Genomic DNA, 21,347 nt, shown 5'->3' on the forward strand with positions numbered 1-21,347 from the left:
ATCCAATAATATCATGTTCCTTAAGCCCCGACAAATTAAATAAAGGTTAAGGAATCTAGCTGCTATGAATAAAGGAAAATGTTGAGAGTTATAATAATACTTAAAGTCACACAGTTAAGTGGAGAAAGGAGGAAAATTTGGAAGGCTGAAAATATTCATAACAGTGCTAATGAGCTTTTCTCTATACCTTCATATTCTATTTCTGTTGTCATCGGAACAATTAAGCGAATCATGTTCTAATGTAGATGACAATTACAGCCAGAAAATACTGTGACTAAATTGCTACTGTGAAGTGGTTTATTTTAAAATCCTGTAAATTGGCAGATAGCATGTGGAGGTCTAACAAACTTTCCCGCTTTAAACAACCCATGATGAATGTATTCTCCCTTTGCTGTTATAATAACCTTTACCTTTACTGTAGTGTGATTTTGGATCAGGAGGCCTGATGTACAGTCAGCTTTTAAGTTCATCCCAAAAGGGTTGAGTGTGGTTGAGGTCAGAGCTCTGTGCAAGACATTCAAGTTCATCTCCACCAACCTTGTATTTACCTTTTGTTAACCTTGATTTAGGCTATTTAGTTCCAGTGGAGAAGAAATCTTGAAGTTACAGCATGCAAAGACATTATCGACAGTTTTGTGCTTCAGTCTTTGTTCCAACAGTTAAAGAAAGAGTCACAGATGTGTAAGATAGTTATGTATTCATAAACATTTAGCTGTATAGTGTAGATTATGGGGACTGCAGTGAATTGATTTTCTTTCTCTATTCTTCTTCTAAATATTTAATGTTAGCTTTAGTACCATAAGACGCTTAGTATATGTAAACAGAGATGTTGGTTTGAGTAAAGGAGGCATGCTTGCTTTTTCATATCAGTTAAAAGTAACAGACTTTGTTATTCTATAGCAATGGTACTTGGAAAGGTATCCAAGGATTTTAAAGGGGTCTATAAAACTTTGAAAGGGCATGCTATTTATAGATTTTTTCACCGGGGTAAGCTGTTAGAGCTGGACATTATCTGCATTTCCAAAAAAGTCACTGTTTGGATTTAAATATACAAATACTTAAGAGTACTTGATAGAATAACTACAGCAATGACCAATATGTTTCAGTAAGGGGGGTCCCAAGTGGTGTAATAGAAACGGCAGTTTGTTTTCCGGGTGATGCTGCAGCCATAAGTAGGCAAGAGACTCTTGAGGGCAGATCGGCTGTGCGGGGTGCCCGGGTGAAAAGATAGCAGCCCCACATGCTCAGTCATGGCAGCACTAGCCAATCATAAGTGTCTGTGAGTAAGCACAAGATAAAGGGGAAGATAACATTGCATCAGCAAGCAAGTGAAAAATGCAGCTGACTAGCATGACATGTCTCTGAGGAAGCATGTGGTAGTCCTGCTAGTTGTCCTCCTAATAGAAGAGTAGCCGAACAGAAAGATGGGTGGAAATTAGCTATGATGTAATCGTAGAGATAATCGAGGGGTGAAAGGTAGTATCAGCTGAAAATAAATTTTAACCCAGTACATGCAGTGAATAGGTTTTGACATATGACATATCCTGCGATCATGAAAAATATTGTTACAGAAGAAAAGAAACCAACCAAGGAGTTTGCTGAAATTACTGGAATTGGGTTTAGTGGTTGAAAAAAAAAACCATGCTCAGGAACAGTTAAAAAAATCGACAGTGAAAATCACAGCTATGATTAATAGTGAAAAAAAGTACATTCCCACACATAGTTTGAGGAGAACTCACAGGATTGGGACTGAACAGCTGTGTGGCCATAGTAAAATCACTTATTAGTAAGAATAATCAAACAGGCTTACATTTTTAAGGCAGCATAAAGACTGGACTTCGGAGTAAAAGAAAAAGGTCATGTGGTCTGATGAGTCCAGATTGAGCCTATTCCAGGTTAATGGGCGGATCAGGTTTAGAAAGGAAGCGCATGAATCGATGCACTCATCACGCATAGTGGCCACTGTACAAGCCTCTGGAGGCAGTGTTATGTTCTGAGGTTCTTCAGTTGGTCAGGTCTAAGTTCCAGGCATTATGTGGGAATAAAATGAAGGCAACTGAAAACCTCATTATCATAATCGTTACATTTATCATTGAGTTCTTCTAGTTTGAGTTCATTGAGTTCATCATCCAGTTTTTAAAGTTATACTTTTTATTAGCATGATGGATTGTTCCAAATGACTTTCATTTGATTTACCGCCCCATACATCAAAAATAATTGATAATGTAGAATCTAACATGAATTTTTATAATTAGTGTGTTATGTGTATGGGATGTTTAGGAAGAAAAAGCTAGATGACTTCAATAAGGAGTCCAAAATTGTTCTACATGTTTATATAATGAGCCTAATATTTTGAATAGTTGGATTATTGTCATAAAATAAATTGGTTATTAAACTTTATCAAGTAAATATACTGAAGGGAGCTGTGGAGTCATTAAAGAGGTCCCTGGTGGCAAGAAAAATTGGAGAACCCCTCCAAGTGTGAATGGGGCCTCACATTCAAGTTTCAGCAGCTGCCTGTTTCTGCTCTGGCCAACAGACAGTTGTTTATTGAGCAGTCTGTTTGAGCAACTGACTACATCTGCATAAGCACATGGAATCTGTGGCCTTTTTGCTCACAGCCTGCTGAGGACAAAGTGTGTTACACAAGTCTCTCTCTCTCTCTCTGGCTCACAGCTCTTGTATACAGGGACTTGGAGTGAAAGGGTCTAATATTCATAAGTAGGACATTAAGCTATAGCTCAGGGTTGCTAAAAAGTAATATTTTCATGCACACACAAAAATGAAGGTCAACTGAAGGACAGAACAGAAGGGAGAGGAGTTAATTTGTTTATGTTGAACTGGAGCACATTTGTCCTCCTAATTTTTGTACACTATGCACATTTATTCTTGATCAGGCTTATTTGTCTTTTTTTAAATTTTTTATTTTTACTCTGTTGGTGAGCAAGAGTTGGAAGATTTTGACTCGTACCACGCATACTGTACACAGGTCTGGAGATGGAGTCGTTCAATAGCATGCATTACTCTGATTGTGTTGCCAGAGCAGGTGGAGGGCAGCACTATGTGAAAGAGAGAAGTAATCTGCAGGCTCAATGTTCCCCTGCAGAGCAGCGTTCTGTTCGAAATATGAAACAGAATGGTCTTGCCATCCACAGTCTCAAAGCCCAGAAGCAACAAATGTTATGGATAGAGACCTGCTTTATTCATTATCAGCGTGCAGTCCAGATTGAGGCTTTGAGGGCTGAAAGCATGAAAGCAGGACTGTGACTTCTGAGATGCAGGGAGTTTTTGGAGGCGCCTCTGTGTGAATGTTTGATTACAGTTTTTTAGATCTTTTAGTCTTTTAGATCCATTATTGCCTAAAGGTTGTGGACTAACAAAGAGAGGATAGTGGAAAGAGTGGTGTGAATAGGGTATAAAGCATCATTGTATAAGCTTTATGAGGGACAATACTGCTTAATCGTTGTAAGGCAAGGCAAATCTACCCCCACAAAAATCAACTCGATCTAAAAAAAAATCTTCAGAAGAAGATTGTGAAATCAATATTATAATGTTTGTTAAATTAAACATAATTAGAAACTGAAATAATGTTGTTTTTACTGCCTGCATTCATAATACAACCCCAATTCCAAAACAAAATGGTACATTATGAAAATTGGCAATGAAAAACAAAAAGTAATCTGTAAAGTCTCTTTACCTTGTACTATATTGAAAACATTGCCTTTATTCATTTATCTTCTATATCGCCTATCCTGTACAGGGTACAAACCTCCACCCTATGTGGGACTTGAACCCTCGACCAAGAGGTGCGAGGCCAAAGCACTACTAACCACAACACCAACATGATTTCAACATTGCCTTGTAAATGTAATTGTTTATTTAAAAATATGCACTAATTTTAAATCAGGTAGCTACATTATCCAAAAAAGTTGCGACAGGGCCAATTTAAACATACTAATAAGAATGTAACAAGCAGAAGTAAAAAGGTGATGCGAAACAAGTTCTGTTAAACAGGTGGACCAACAACGTTATGTTAGAATACAGTGAGTCTCGTTCTAGTTCTAGAGTAAGGATAAGGCGATGCTTGCCGATCAAATTATCTTATATTGTCTAACATTGCCCATTGTTAGTACGCTATCATCAAGAAATTCAAGGAAACTTAAGGATGTCATACATCAATGCTGTCCAGAGGTGTCAAAGACTTCTCTGGGCTCTGTCTCATCTGAATTGGACATGGACACACTGAAAATGTGTTTTGCTGTCCGACAAGTCAACACTTCAGAAACAACAGCTGTTCTGTCTCTCTGGGTCAAAGATGAAAAGGACCATCCAAGCTGTTATCAGCATCAAGTCATGGTATGGGGGTGTGCCAGTGTCCATGGCATGGATAAATTGCTTATCTGTAAGGGCACCATTAATAAGGAAAAATATGTTCTCTTTGGAGCAACATATTCTGCCATCTTTTAGAGACATATCTGTATTTTCCAGCATAACAACACCAAACCACATTCTGCTCGGATTACACATGAGTATGTGTGTTACTGTAGACTGGACTGCCTGCTGCAAGTGGGAATGTTTGGTGCATTACGAAATGCAAAATATGGCAAAATATTCAACAAAGAATTGAAGACCCATGGTACATTATCAAATATTGAGTTGTTGTAGAAGTTTTCAAGTGAAAACTTGAAAGGTGAAGAGACTTTACCAATGACTTTTTTTTTTTGTTTTTATTGATGATTTCCATAGTTCCAAATTCTAAATAATTCTAAATAAAAAAAAATAATTCATTCTCTGTGGGTGAATACATACAAGCTGCACAGGCAAATTTTAATATGGAAAAATGTTATACACTAATCTGCTGCTGAGTGGCATTCCAGTCAAACTGGGACAAAGCATTCCCTTAATATTTTTTTGATCAGCATATATTTTTCTATTTAGTTACTGCCCAATCCTGGCAGAACTCTGTCTGTCTGCATGTGTCTCTCTTTCACTCTCTCCCTTTCTCCCTGCTAGATTGCAGTACAGAGAGACCATGTCCCCAGTCCAGCTCCTCTACTCCTAACTTGTCAGTCTCATCATCATCCACCTCAAGGTCCAAATCCTTGCGAAGACAATCAAAAGCTGTGGTAAGACTTCAGACCAGTGTAAGAGAGCCTGGCTCATGAAACTAAAGATTTTAATGATGTCTAAACATACCGTGTGGCATTGGATGCAGGAGATGTCAGAAAACGGAGCAGGTGGCCAGCTGGTGGTGAAGGCACGTTTCAACTTCAAACAAAACAACGAAGACGAGCTGTCATTCAACAAGGGCGAGCTGATCCATGTCACCCGGCAGGAGGAGGGCGGATGGTGGGAGGGACAGCTCAATGGCAAGACTGGCTGGTTCCCTAGCAACTATGTCCGAGAGGTCAAACCATGTGGTAAGTAACCAAGTGCAGTATGAGAGGTCATGATCAGTCTGTTATTCCAGACTTGTTTCCACAATTATTCATGTCATGCCCTCTTTCAAACAAGGTCAAATCCATCAAACATTTGTCTTTAAAGCACTGTGTGTCTCTAACTTAGTTCTCCAAAAAGGTCAGCAGGTTGGTTAGGCTTGTTTTATTTATTTTTTTAAGCCAGAGTACATAGATACAGAACAGTTAGATCTTAATAATAGCAAATATTATACTGTATATAATAATATAATCAAACCTTCTGAATAAAGTGAATTCTTGAAGCCAAACGAAAGTTAGCAAGTTAGCCTAGTTTAGCTTAGCCTCAATTTAGTATATATTGGGGGTAAGAGGGTAAAGATACACTGGAAAAAAAAATTAACAAGTGAAGATGCTCTTGGGAAAAAAAAGAAAAATGTTGGATCTCGCTTAGGGTTTGCAGGTTCTCCCTGTGCTTGATACAGTGCATTAAAGTAAAAAACTAAGAAAGGTGTGCCTGCTTTTGTGCTTCTGCTTTGTGCTCTGTGATGGGTTGCCACTCCGGGGTGTACCCCGCCTTGTTCCCTAGGATAGGCTCTAGGCCCATAAAACCCTTATGTACCCTTTTCTAGACAAGTCTTAAATTATATTTTTCTTTTGGCAGATAAGTTGTCCTTTTTCTAGAAAATATCTGTTAAAACAGTTTCTGGCAAGTGACCAAGAGCATTTTAAGCTTAAAATGAGAGGGGAAAAAATCTAGAAGCTTAATAGTCTTATACATAGTGTGTGTGTAAAAAGGTTGTTAAAACACTTGTGATGTGGTGTGATACACGTAGTTTAATGTGTCAATGTTATCATGCTCTATTTTCACCACTCATGGAATTTCTTTCATCCAAACGCATTACTAAGTTGAAACTGTTACGTTATAAAAGCTTTATAATATAGTGTAAGTTCTATAATATATTTAAGATATTTTGACTTGCCAAGTTGTTTATTTGTAGCGTGCGGCTCATCTCTGGTGTACCTAGAATTTGCACTCTGAAGTGCAATCTGTATTACTTTTTGCCTTTCTGATTGCCTAACCACTTTTTGTAAAGCTGTACATCCCCCCTGCCCCAAGAAACAGTAAATAATAACATTCTGGTATCACTTTGGTAACACATCTTGTTACCACACATGTATGTTGCATGTTGCAAGCATTCTGCAACGAGGGGTGTACAGTAAGCATTGTGCAACAAGACATATTTTAGAGATTTTTTTTTTCAATTTGTTATCAGACACATCTGGCTGCATATATTATGACTGGCTGCTAGTTCTTCGACACAAGTGCTCGACTGTTAATACATAAATTCGTGGTGAAGATTTCCAATATCTGAATATCCTGGATGTATAGTGTATACAAAATGCTGGTTATTATGGTAACAGAACACAGATGGACATACCCGCAATATTAAACTACTGTTCACTGTTATTCCAACTCTTCTGTCCAGAGAAACCAACCTCCCCTAAAGCAGTAAAGGGGTTCGATGTTCCACAGCTGACCAAAAACTACTACAATGTGGTGAGTTCCCACAACTGAATGAGCAAGTCTGAGGCTTTGGGGAAAGACCATATACTAGTGACATTGTTGTGGTTGTGTCGCAGGTGGTACAAGATATCCTGGAGCACGAGCGTGAGTTTGTGAAAGAGCTCCAGACAGTACTCTCCTGCTATCTGCGACCTCTACAGGGCAGTGACAAGTAAGTAAGAAGTTACAAAGAGATCACATTAGTTGATAGGCTACTTTTTATTATCTAATTAAGGGTCAGTTTCAAAATCGGACCTGGTAATTTCAGGTCAGTATCATTATACAAGATAATGTCTAGTGCATATTACATTTCCAGGGCCAGGGGTAGCTCAGTGGTAAGGCATTGGACTACGGTTCGTAAGATCCCAGGTTCAAACCCCACGACCACCAAGTTGCCACTGTTGCCTTAACCCTCAACTGCTCAGATGTGTAATAAGATAAATAAAAAAAAATGTAAGTCGCTCTGGATAAGAGCGTCTGCCAAATGCCTAAATGTTAATGTAAATGTAAATTTCTTTCCTAATCATGAAATGCTGGCACTTTACCAAGGTTTAAGTATGTCAAAGCAGTTCAAAGTGATGTATGATAATATATGACAGCAGTTGGCAGCAGCTAATAATTTTTACTTTAACATTTAACATTTACATTAAGTTAGTCACTGGTCACTGGTAACATGGTCACTTATATTATAACAGCTATAAAAAGCCATTCCCTTACAGGTCTCTCTTTTCTGCTTTTAAAGTTAACAACTCAAAAGAGGTTAGCAACCTCAAAAGTTGGCCACCTCTCACCTCTGGTGTACAATGCAATCTCCAGCATGATGGAGCACCTTGCCATAAGGCATCAAAAAATAATCAAGTCGCTAGGGAAACAAAACATCGAAATTTTGCATCCATGGCCAGGAAACTCCCTAGACCTTAATCCCACTTGTGGTCAATCCTCCAGTGATGGAGAGTAGACAGTAAAACCCCACAAATTCTGACGAACTCAAACAGCATTGATTAAGCAAGAAAAGGCTGCCATCAGTCAGAATGTGGCCTAGAAGTTGATGGACAGCATGACAGGGCGGATTTCAAAAGTCTTGAGAAAGATGCAATTCTGCAAATATTGACTCTTTATATAGACTTAATGTAATTGTCAATAAAAGCCTTTAACACTTATTAAATGCTTACAAATATACTTAGTATATCATATGAAAGACTGTTTACATCTGGCAAAAGATCTTAAAACCCTGAAGCAGCAGACTTTGTGAAAATTAATATTTTTGTTCTCTCTCAAAAGTTTTGGCCACCGCTGTAGTCTGATTGGCATTTCCAAACTGCCCATAATGTATTATTGAGTGTGTGCTTGCACCCTGCAATTGTTTGGCACAATACCCATGATGTGTAATGCCCTTTGCTCTAAGGTTAGAATAATAATTAATTAGTATAGCAAATTCCAATTATAGTAATTAATTATATACTTGAGAATCATATAAAAACGAGTAAACTGTACAAGCTCCTCTGTAAGATGTTCCTATAGAAACAGTACTATAATAGAAAGAAGGCATTTACTGTACATAAAGTATAACAGTATAACACCTTCTGACCAGAGACCAGATTTGAGAGTTCAGAAATGCTTCGGTGTAAAACTAACTGTCATATGACCACATGTAATCTGTACACCATGTGAGAATTTTCCATCAGTGAAAAGTGTGTGTGTTTACTCTACAGGGTTTCAAGTGCAGAAAGCAGCAGTTTATGTGGAAACTTGGAGGAAATACTTACTTTCCAACAGGGACTTTGTGCCTCGCTGGAGGAATGTAGCAAGTGAGTTTCAACCTAAATATTAATTAATGTATAATAATGTATTGCAAGATTATCAGACACGTTCCTCATCATAGTTTTAGAGTAACCATCATAAATATGAGGGTAATGTCTGTATTTAATGTAATTAGGCAATAGTGGTCTAATGGATGGATGTTGCAATGTCTTCAAAAGCATCATAGAGGTTTTTCCACCATGTAGTGTTTGGAAGCTGACAATTGTAAAAAAAAAAAGATTACAAAAAAACATTGAGCTCACTAAGAGTAAGATCTGACATCCAAATCTTAAACTTACAACTTTTATATTTGTAGATTTGACCAAATATGAGTAATCTGAGGTTCCCTAGTAAAAACATCAATAATATGATGTATGGAGATCTCGATATAAACTTTTTTATCTTTACTAAAATAGCTCAAGTGTTATTTAGCAGCTTCGGCTGTTAGCCAGCAACTGTTACCAACAAGCTAATGCTAGCATAGCTCTTTTACACACAGGAAAAGAAAACATTTGAATTGATGTGATGAATATAATTTAAACACATTCCACAATTAATTTAAAACCTTTGAGCTGTTGAGCAGAATTAGGTAGTAATTTATAGAGCAACCCTCAGCATGAGAATAGGCGGGAATGGGATTAGAAACATACATACCTCTCATACACACCTCTTACTTCATGCAAGTTTCATGAGGGTACCTGTTGTCAGTCCAGTAAAGAAAGAAAGTATTCCCTGAATACATTTGTGTAGTGGCTATGGAATTGGCTTTGTCTAGTCTGAAAAGTTTATTCTTGATATCTATCCATCCATCCATCCATCCATCCACCTATCTTTAATAGCAATAGCTGTCTAAGATGCTTTTCTGTATATACACACACATCCCATATATATACACTACCGTTCAAAAGATTTAGAACACTTGCAAATTTCACTGGAGATTTCAAAACTATAAAATAACACATATGGAATTAGGTAATTACGTAACAACAAGAAAAACAACAGTTAGTTGTTATTTTAAGACACAAAAGTCAACCTTTCTGTAATAGTTCTTGCAAGAACAGTATTGTCAAGTGCATTTGCAAAATCCATCAAGCACCAAAATGAAACTGTCTCTCATGAAGGTCATCCTAGGAGGCGAGACCAAAACCTACCTCTGCCGCAGACGAGAAGTTCATTTAGAGTTATCAGCCTAAAAAATGACCAATTAACAGCACCTCAGATTAAAGGCATTATGAAGTCTTTACAGAGCATAAGTAGCAGAAACATCTCAATATCAACTGTTCAAAGGAGATTAATGCATTTTTTGGACGCCTTCATCATTCCTTTACAATGTAGAAAGAAATAAAAATCAGGAATGATCATGGAGTTAGAAAGTGACCCCAAACTTTTGAACGGTAGGGTGTATACTCAGCAAAAAAAGAAACGTCCTCTGACTGTTTTTACTTTCAGTACACTTAATGTGTAAATATTTGTATGAACACTAAAAGTCAACACCATAAGACATAAACTAAAAATGTTTCCCAATGTGTCCCTGAATGAAGGGAGGCTCAAAATCAAAAGTACCAGTCAGTATCTGGAGTGCTTGAAGAGCTGCTAGAAGTACTGCAGTGCATCTCCTCCTCATGGACTGCCTATTGCGGACAGTCTGAGCACTGATGGAGGGATTGTGTGTTCCTGGTGTGACTCGGGCAGTTGTTGTGGCCATCCTGTACCTGTCACGCAGGTGTGATATTCGGATGTACCGATCCTGTGCGGGTGTTGTTACACGTGGTCTTCCACTGCGAGGATGATGAGCTGTCCATCCTGTCTCCCTGTAGCGCCGTCTTAGGCGTCTCACAGTGCAGACATGGCGATTTATTGCCCTAGCCACATCAGCAGTCCTCATGCCTCCCTGCAGCATGCCTAATGCACGTTCACGCAGATGAGCAGGGACCCTGGGCATCTTTCTTTGGGTGTTTTTCACAGTCGGTAGAAGAGTCTCTTTAGTGTCCTGCGTTTTTAGAACTGTGACCTTAAATGCCTACTTTCTGTAAGCTGTTAAGGTCTTAACGACCATTCCACAGGTGCATGTTAATTAATTGATTATGGTTAATTAAACATGCATGGAAAACATTGTTTAAACCCTTTACAATGAAGATCTGTAAAGTTATTTGGATTTTTACAACATTATTGTTGAAATACGCAGTCCTGAAAAAGGGATGTTTCTTTTTTTTGCTGAGTATATAATCAACAAGTTGATTTATTTTAGTAGTTTAATTCAAAAAGTGAAAATTTTATATTAAATAGATTTATTACATACAGACTGATATTGTTTCTATTTTTTATAATTATCATTATGGCTTACAGCTAACGAAAACACAAAAAGTTCAATATTGGAGTCTCATGGTGTCATGCTCCTAATCAGCTAATTAACTCAAAAAACCTGCAAAGATTTCCTGAGCCTTTAAATGGTCTCTTAGTCTGGCTCAGTAGGCTGGCTGTTTACAGAGTAATGTATCCAGGCACATTAATTGAAAGTTAAATGGAAAAAGGAAAAAAATGTGGTAGAAAAATTTGCACAAACAACGGGGTTAACCGTAGCCTTGAGAGGATTGTGAAATTAAGCCCATTCAAGAATTTGGGGGAGATTCATAGGGAGTGTACTGAAGCTGGAGTCAACCACCAAGAGCCACCACGCATAGACGTATACAGGACATGGGCTACGCCTTTCTTGTGTCAAGCCACTCTTGAGATTAGGTCAAAGGTGTCTTACCTTGGCTAAGGACAAAAGTACTGGACTGTTGCTCAGTGGGCCAAATTCCTCTTTTCAGATAAAAGTAAATTTTTGCATTTCATTTGGGAATCAAGTTCCCAGAGTCTGGAGGAAGAAAGGAGGAGAATCCAAGTTGCTTGCGGTCTAGTGTAAATTTTGCAGTCAGTGGTGGTTTGAGGAGCCATGTCATCTTCTGGTGTTGGTCAACTGTGTTTGATCGGGTCTGAGGTCAGCACAGCTATCTACCAGGAAGTCTTAAAGCACCTCATGGTTCCCTCTGCTGACTAGCTTTATGGAGATTTCATTTTCCAGCAGGACTTGGCACCTGCTCACACTGCCAAAAGTACTAAAACCTGGTTTAAGGACGGTGGTATCCCTGTGCTTGATTAACCAGCAAACTCGCCCGACCTGAACCCCATAGAGAATCTATGGAGTATTGTGAAAGGGGAAGATGCGGGACACCAGACCCAACAATACAGAAGAGCTAAAGGTTACTATAATAGCAACCTGGGCATCCATAACACCTCAGCAGTGCCACAGACTGATCGCCTCCATATAACGCCACATTGCTGCAGTAATTCATGCAAAGGGAGCCCAGACCAAGTATTACCACCACATTAAGTATTAAGTGCTGTCCATGGGCATACTTTTCAGTAGTCCAACATCTTATTTATTTATTTATTTATTTATTTATTATTTTTTTAATTGGTCTTAAGTAATTATCAAATTTTCGAAGATACTGAATTTTGGGTTTTTATTAGCTATAAGACATAATCATCAAAATAAAAAAAAAATAAACACTTGAAATATATCGGTCTGTGTGCAATTAATCTATTTAAATATATATATATATATATATATATATATATATTCTTATATTCTATATATATTCTTATTCTGGGCATCTTTCTTTGGGTGTTTTTCACAGTTGGTAGACAAGTCTCTTTAGTGTCCTGCGTTTTTAGAACTGTGACCTTAAATGCCTACTTTCTGTAAGCTGTTAAGGTCTTAACGACCATTCCACAGGTGCATGTTAATTAATTGATTATGGTTAATTGAACATGCATGGAAAACATTGTTTAACAATGAAGATCTGTAAAGTTATTTGGTTTTTTACAACATTATTGTTGAAATACACAGTCCAGTTTCTTTTTTTGCTGAGTATATATATATATATATATATATATATATATATATATATATATATTTTTTTTTTTTTTTTTTTTTTTTATATAATTCTTGTAAAAGTAAAGTGTCTTGAGTTGAGCTCATGGTGACAGAATGAGATAACTGGCTCCTCTGTTCCAGCATATCATATTAATGTTGGATGTCAGGATCATTTCATTCCGTGTAGAGAACTGGCTCTTAGGCTTGGAGAGAACAACCAGTAAACTGCAGTCTGCACCTCTGAATCCTGCCAGCTACCTGCAAAAGTGAAAAACGTGTTTATGTATGCCAAAAACTATTTACATTTTTCTCACGTGTGTCTATCTCAGGATGCCTGAAAGCCAGCAGCGTCTCGGAGGCTGTTACATGAACTTGATGTGCCAGGTCCGAACATTGTACCTGTCCTATTGCTCCAGCCACCCTTCTGCAGTGGCTGTACTCACTGACCACAGGTTAGTCCTGACTAAAGAGAGCCATTTGGGCATGAGGGTTTTATAATAATATTTAGTATTCTAGTGCGGTTTTGTGAACATTGACTGGCCACTTAACTCATATGGATACATTTACAATGATTGCAAAATATTGAATCTATATATGCTAGAATTCTATAAATAGAATATACAGTACTGTGCAAAAGTCTTAGGCACTATATTATATGCTGTACCAATTTTGTTATATATGTTTATCATGTCTGCATAATTATGTGCAAAATCATTCAGTATTTCCATATATAACTTAAAAATTTAGAAATAAACAACATTACAGGGGAATTTATGCATGGCTGTAAAGAAAAAAATATAGTACAAGACAGAGCAGTTTTCAAAAAACCTAATATACGCTCCTGGGATTTGCATAAAAATAGAAAGCAGCAAGTGTAACAAAGTCACCAGAGAAACTCATAATCTTCAGCAAGCTCAGTAAAACCTAACAGCTGTTTTCGTATAAAACTGCACAAATCTGTGTCTAAAACTCCTGATTTTAAGCAATGAGTTTTTACTCCAAATATTTACTGTTTATTTTATTACTCTTTATGTCTCTTTATAGAAGTTTCTTTTATGCAGAAATGTTTTCAAAAGCATCTTTTGCTTATGCCATATTTTTCTATGTGCCGAAGACTTTTGCACAGTACTATAAATAAAATAGTTGCTAGGTTTATATATATATATATATATATATATATATATATATATATATATATATATAATGCAATGCTCACAGCACTGCAACTGTCATGTTATATATAGATTTCTTGTAAGCCGTGTTTTAAAAATACATTATATTACTTTTACATCTCTAGCATACTGCAGGTAAGCACAGGTAGAACGGCAATAATGTACCACTAGGGGGTGCCAATGTGCTTTTATTTTGTACTTGTTACAGTTACAATCTTTCACCCAGTTTATCTTTCATGATGTTCCTTGTAGCATATAAATGTAAAATTAACACTTTGGTGACGGTAACACACTTCCTGCTTGTCTACTTGTCTATCTAAATCCCAGCAACAAACTGTCAAGGCAACACAGGAAGTTGGCCCTAACCCAACAGGATATCTTTAGATGTGGTTCTGCTGATGGAGAAATTGAGCGTGCGCTCAAATTGCATCTCACGCTGCAGCATTTTTGCAGCGTTTTCCACAGCACGTATACTTAGTGAAAGCATGTGTTGTGATGAATCATCTTGCTTCGGTTTTCTTACTCTAAAAGCAGTCTTTCACCTTAACCAAAACAATTGCTTTGTTTCAGCAATTCTAAATTTGTAAGGTATAGCTAAAGGTCATGTGTAGACCTTTGGCCTTGGTCGCTGCTAGAAATAGACACGAGTCACAGGAAATTTGTTTGAATCAAATGCGTACTGCCTCAGACATGCAGTCACAGCCTTGTAGGTATTTCAAGAAAATGAATATGCCCGCTTCCTATTATGGCATGTGCGTATCAACATTTGCAGTAGAATATACACTGCCTGACAAAGAAGGCACCATTTCAGAAGCAAAGAAAGCATTTTAATTACTGGAATTTGGCTATGAACTGTCTAATGCATTATTAAAACCTGGAAGGAAAGTGCTGAACCATCAACTTCACAGATGAAATGTGATTGGGGAAAAAAATCTTGAATGACTGTGATCGTAAATCAGTTAAATATTTAAAATAGACAGTAGAAATCACAGCTGTGCTTAATAGTGAAAGTAAGAGCATTTCCACCCACAGTGTGACAAGGTCTGACAGGATTTGGACTAAACAGCTGTGTGAACATGATAAAACCACTTGTTAGTCAGAATAATCAGAAAAAAATGCTTTAATTTGCTAGGGAGAACAAAGACTGGGGGAAGCACATGAAGTGATGCACCCATCATGCATAGTGGCTACTGTACACACCTCTAGACGAAGTGACTACAGTACAAACCTCTAGACGAAGTGACTACAGTACAAACCTCTAGACGAAGTGGCTACTGTACACACCTCTAGACGAAGTGGCTACAGTACAAACCTCTAGACGAAGTGACTACAGTACAAACCTCTAGATGAAGTGGCTACTGTACAAACCTCTAGACGAAGTGACAACAGTACAAACCTCTAGACGAAGTGGCTACAGTACAAACCTCTAGACGAAGTGGCTACTGTACAAACCTCTAGACGAAGTGACAACAGTACAAACCTCTAGACGAAGTGGCTACTGTACACACCTCTAGACGAAGTGACAACAGTACAAACCTCTAGACGAAGTGTTATGATCTGGGGTTGTTTCAGTTGGTCAGGTCTAAACTCTGCAATGTTACAGTATGTGGCAGTAAAAAGAAGTCAGCTGTCTGCCTGAATATATTAAATGACCAGGTTATCACATCCATGTATTTTTTAACCTAATGGCACACTATGGAAGAGTGCTTCTGGAAGCTTGAGTAATCATTTTTACATTAGAATAGGTGACCTATGTTGGTGCTGTAACCAACGTTAAAAACCTTTAATAATATTTATATAATATAATATAATAGCTGTATACTTAAAATATCTGTGTCTGACTTTTTTGTTGGTCAGGCAGTGTATAGAATCAAAATGTAATTCAGTTTATTTGTATGATTTGTTTTCATTAGTTTAATATTACAGACTTTTTTGGTGTTAAAATTTTTTATTCTTTTAAAAATGCCACTATTAATCCACTCAATTTAGAGCACCACCTAGGGGCTTTGTGAAGTCTCTTTCACTATTCACTACCTCTGTAACGTCTGATAGAAGCTACTCTGTGTTCCTGACTGCTTGGTTGGAAGAAACTGGCCTAAATGATTTCATGATGATTTCATAATTTTTTTATTTTGTAAGAGAGAATTGTGTGTTTACTCAAAAATGTAATTAAAAAAATCTAATCTCAGGATCTAAGTGAATTCCAGCATGGTACTATGATAGGATGGCACCTGTTCAAGTCCAGTTGTGAAATTTTCTTTGCTACTAAAATTCTGCAGTCAACTGTTAGTGGTATTATTATAATGAAGTGGAACGATTGGGAACGACAGCAACTCAGCCACGAAGTGGAAGGCCACGTAAAATCACAGAGCGGGGGCAGCGGATGCTGAGATGCATAGTGCTCAGAGGTCCCCAACTTTCCGCAGAGTATATAGCTATAGACCTCCAAACTTCTTGTGGCCTTCAGATTAGCACAAGAACAATGCGTAAAGAGCTGCATGGGTTCCCGAGCAGCTGCATCCAAACCTTACATCACCAAGTGCAACCGAAAGCATAGGATGCAGTGGTTTAAAGCACGCCACCACTGGAGTCGATATATATATATATATATATATATATATATACAGTATGCACATGCTTATATAATTTGTATGTGTGTGCAGCATGTGCATTTTTATATTTCATCTTTGTTTTTGCCAGTGACGAGCTGGATAAGTTCATGGAGAGTCAGGGAGCCAGTCCTCCAGGCATTCTGACTCTGACCACCAGCTTGAGCAAACCCTTCATGAGGTTGGAAAAATATCCCACCTTGTTGCAGGAGCTGGAAAGACACGTAGAGGTAAAAAAAAAAAAAACAGACCCTTAACCATTGAAAATGTTCCCTTTTACATGTGCTTCCTTCTTAGCAATCTTATTTTTCTTTCAGGAAGCCCATCCAGACTACGGAGACATTCTGAAGGCAAACATTGCTTTTAAAAATCTTGTGGTATGTCCCTATTTGCTTATTGACCGCTGGCCTGTAAACAACTCTACCTCAAATGATTGTGTTTTTTTTTTCTTCTTTTTTCGGTGCTTCGGGTGTGTTCATGTGGTTTTTCTTCCATTACCAGCGCAGTGTGATAAAACTCGCCATGTGCTCAGTGGTTATTCCGCTTTTAGTTTAAAGCTTGTCTGCTATTTATACATACATTACAAAACCTTCAGATTTTGATGAACTATACATTATACATTGGCTAATGGTAATTTTGAGACTAAGTTTTGATTACCAAAAACAACCTCTTACAACCTTGGAGTGGGCGTTTGTGTTCCAGAAGTAGGCGTTCACTAACTGGGTCTAAGCAGTTTGCCTTTCCTATAAGATTTAAAACATCTTCAGTAGGAAAGAAGACCCAGTGAGTCATTCCTACTGCTTGGTACAGAATCCTCATTGGGGTTTATCTAACCTCAGCATTGTTTGATTTCTGTAAGAATGGCTTTGAGGGTTCTGTGCTGAGTGTTCTGTGGAACACCCTGCTTTCTTCGTTACATTTTCCTGCCTCTTCAGGGAATTTCCCTTCTTTTCTCAGTAGCCTACCCTGCTGTTTTACATGCTGTCTTCAGACCTGGTCTACCCCCACAGTAATGCACAGAAAATAGCTACATGTGAAAAATTCATCCGATATGTAAAGGAGCTGTGCTTTTTCTTCTTTACGCCTTCCTAACATCATCAGGAACAAAAACCACACCGTGCCATATTCCACCCTCGTTCTGGTTCAGAGGTTCAACCCATTTTGACATGAATATTATGTCATGGTTCTGTCATGACTGGAAGATGATTTTATATGCATTCATTTCCTGCCTGATTTTTTTGTGTGTGTGTGTGACTAATTGCTGTTCTCAAGTCTTATGTTCACTATGTAAACAACTTTTATTATATGTTGGGGCCATTTATCAATGATTTCTACACCAGCTACTATCTTCCCTCAATAATGCTGTATATTTTTGTCATCCCATGTACTGTTACTGATCGGGTCTATTTCCCTCAGATACAATGCCAGGATCTGCGCAAGAGAAAGGACCTGGAGGTGCAGATACTGTCCGAGCCGGTGCGTGGCTGGGAGGGAGACAGCATCAAGTCTCTCGGCCAGGTGTCCTACATGTCGCAGGTGCACGTGCAGAGCAGCTCTAGTGAGGTGAGGAAAAAGGAAGGGTGGGTCAGCCTAGGGGCTCCCGGAAGTAAACGGGGTGTCAAAAAAAATACAAAGCCACGTGCTGATTTTCTTCAGTCATGTGGTTACACAGACACGCTGCTCACAATGTTGTTTTTCTCAACAAAATTCTCACAGAGAAGTCTTACTTATACACTTTATATTTAGAGTATGAGTGGTATAAAACATTTTCAAATAAAGATAAAAAGCTAACAAACCACCCCTAAATAAATTAAATCAGTATTAAATGACAGAGTGGAATAAATTTATTTATTAAGTTATTAAATCATAAATTAACTTATTGTAAGCACCGCCACCTTTGACACTTTACTGACACTTACTCATTACTTTTTTTATATTTACATAATATGGCCAAAACTTTAAACAGCTGACAATGATCTTCACATGTGGAGCTTTCCTAAATGTTTACCACAAAGTTGGAAGCACATGATGGTCTGGATTGTCAGGGGTCAGGGGTAGCTCAGTGGTTAAGGCCTTGGACTACAGTTTGGAAGGTCCCAGGTTCCAACCACATGATTACCAAGTTGCCACTGTTGGGCCCTTGAGCAATGCCCTTAACCCTCAACTGCTCAGATAATGAGATAAAAATTTAAGTCGCTCTGGATAAGGGCATCTGCCAAATGACTACATGCAATTGTAAATGTCTATGTTTTTGGAGAGTTATGTTTCCGCTTGACTGGATCTAAGGTGCCCAAACCTGTTCCAACATCATCATGCATGGAACACAAATCAAGGTTTATGAAAACATGGTGAGCCTTGACAAAAACCCTGTTTAACACCTTTCAGACTAACTGGAACAGTTCTAACATCAGTGCCTGACCTCAGTAATGCTCATGTGGCTTGAATGGACAAATCCCCACCTGAACATTCCAAGATTTAAAGGAATGTCTCACATAAAAAATAGACTGCTGGCTATATGTGTACTTTACTTACTGCCGGATTGAATGGGTCCTTTTCATTTATACCTTCCTCCCCATGATCAATAAAAAAAAATCTGCCAAAGACAACAGAAACAGCAATCTCCACATAGCATGAATGAAGGTAGCATACTTCTTCATGGAGAGCAAAACTATAGAGTTCCTACCACAAGATACAAAACTACCAAATGGATGGAAAGCCCAGCGTGAGGAACAAAGAAAGGGACCGCTCATGATCCAAACTATGCAAGCTCATCAGTTAGGCTAGTGGAAGTAGTGTCATGGCTTAGGGCTGCATTTATGCTTCTTGACCATACTCAGTAATCTTTATTAATGGTGTAACACATAATGGTGACAGCAGAATGAATTTAGAAGTCTACGGAAACATTCCATTTGATAAAGAAGAGAGAAATGCATTTAGTCTAATTGGGAGGAACTTCATCATCCTGCAAGTGAATGACCAAAAACACGCTGACAAAAAGGATTTGTTCAGGACTGGTCAGGTCAGTCACCAAACCTTAATTCAACTGAGCCTGCTTTTCACCTCCTGAAGAGAGATTAAAGGAGGAATCCCCCAAAACAAGCAACAACTAAAAAAAGCTGCATGAAAACCCCTGAAAAGCATCACCAAAGAAGAGCGCAACAGTTTGGTGATGTCAGCAGGGTCACTGGCTTAATACAGCAAGACATCATTTTCTCAAATTGACTTTTTTGCTAAAGTGCCATTTTGAAATGCAGTTGTTTAACACATCCAGATGTAAAAATCTGAAAATTACATGCGATCATTTGATCCTCTCATATTCAACTTTTGATCTCATGTCTTAAATGTCTAAATAAGTATATAAAAATTGGATTTGGCTCTTTGGATAAACTCTATATTTCATTACCTTCTCTGAGACTAATGATAAAGAATGTTAGGGTGGATTTAGTAGTCATGTGAAGAGCGTTAGGGACAACCTTAAAGCATCAGGAATGTTTCATAAGCAGTGAACTGCCGGCATGGTCATCTCCATTCTTTCCCCGAATGTAAGACTTTCTTCCTTTAAAAAAAAGAAGCATGGAGATTTTTTAATGCGTTAAAACCGATCAGAACTCTTTTGGAACAATGTTCTTAGGCGAACAACAACTCTTTGGCAGTAATCCAGCTTTTCATGGTTGGAAAAAATTTTCATATTTACCCAAGAACACCATGCTCAGAGTGATGTACAGATGTAGTAGCATCGTGTCATGGGGCGCTGTTAATCATACTGGGACATTAAATATCATTAAAAGAAACAGGATTAAAGTGACGTCCTGGGATATAGTAGCGGAAACACAAATTTCATCAGCCAAGAAACTGAGTCTGGGGAAAAGATTGACATTTCAGCAAAAGCATCATATTTAATAACTTCTTGAAGTTTTGCATGGTGTAGACAGAGTCCTGATTTGAATTTTTTAATAAAGCTCCATGACAGACCCTCGTCTGCTTGGAGAATTTGACATGATGTGACTAGAAGAATGGGCCACTAAACCCCTTCAAAAACAAATGACTTCTTCCTGGGGACTTCTCAAAGACCAACAACATCAAAACAATCCATACATCCATCAAGAAACTTTGATAGGGTGAAAGATCAATAAGAGATGCATTTAACTATTTATTTAGTATCTCTGTGCTTAAGAATACTGCAGAAAGAGACAGCAAATTAGTTTGTTAGTGGTCAGCCTAAAAAAACTCAACAAAAATAGTGGTTCTACTGATGAATAGATTAGTTTTGAAATTTAGTGAAAACTATTTCAACATTTCTCATTATCTTAAAAGGCATATCATGAATCAGATATTGCATGAATAGCTATTTGTGCAGCAGAAAACTGGTAGACCTGATAAACACACCACTGCTCTGACTATCTGCAGCAAGGATTCAAGACATATCAATGTTGCATATGATATATGCATAACACTGACTATACTTCTATTTGCCTCCTACAGTTATTGGAACAAACTTTGAGGAGCAACTGCTCCTATATAAACCTCTGCATTATCTTGATAATAGGATATGATTAGTATAAACAAACAACCCACGATATAAAGCATGGAAACTAAAAATGTGCGGGAGGCTAATATTATGTCATGCAGAGGCTAATTATAAGTATGGAGCAAGGTGAAATATTAAAAAGTACTCCCTGTTTTTCTCCGTATTCAGGTGAAATATGTGAATTGTTGGTATGATGTTGGTTAATCAACCTCACTCAGCAGAATTTAAAACTACCATTTCAAAAATTTCGTGACTAGTTACAGAAACTGTATGTGGGCATTTTTGTGCTTATGTGTCTTCACACATATTTTCAACATCTGTCACTTTCATATGGTGGG

At 37.8% G+C, this 21,347-nt stretch overlaps 1 protein-coding gene across 2 annotated transcripts in view; it reads left to right on the forward strand.

Annotated features, from left to right (window-relative positions):
- Positions 1–21,347, forward strand: part of arhgef6 (Rac/Cdc42 guanine nucleotide exchange factor (GEF) 6) — a 34,127-nt gene that overhangs the window by 6,007 nt on the left and 6,773 nt on the right. For both annotated transcript variants that reach the window (XM_053505350.1, XM_053505351.1), the window contains exons 4-12: positions 5,014–5,126; positions 5,216–5,420; positions 6,905–6,975; positions 7,059–7,153; positions 8,694–8,789; positions 13,030–13,152; positions 16,573–16,711; positions 16,799–16,858; positions 17,898–18,044. In XM_053505350.1, the coding sequence (XP_053361325.1) occupies positions 5,014–5,126; positions 5,216–5,420; positions 6,905–6,975; positions 7,059–7,153; positions 8,694–8,789; positions 13,030–13,152; positions 16,573–16,711; positions 16,799–16,858; positions 17,898–18,044 (1,049 nt within the window). The remainder of the gene's footprint in view (positions 1–5,013; positions 5,127–5,215; positions 5,421–6,904; positions 6,976–7,058; positions 7,154–8,693; positions 8,790–13,029; positions 13,153–16,572; positions 16,712–16,798; positions 16,859–17,897; positions 18,045–21,347) is intronic.

The sequence above is a fragment of the Clarias gariepinus genome, chromosome 10, assembly GCF_024256425.1.
Source record: "Clarias gariepinus isolate MV-2021 ecotype Netherlands chromosome 10, CGAR_prim_01v2, whole genome shotgun sequence".
In the NCBI taxonomy this organism is placed as follows: Eukaryota; Metazoa; Chordata; class Actinopteri; order Siluriformes; family Clariidae; genus Clarias; species Clarias gariepinus.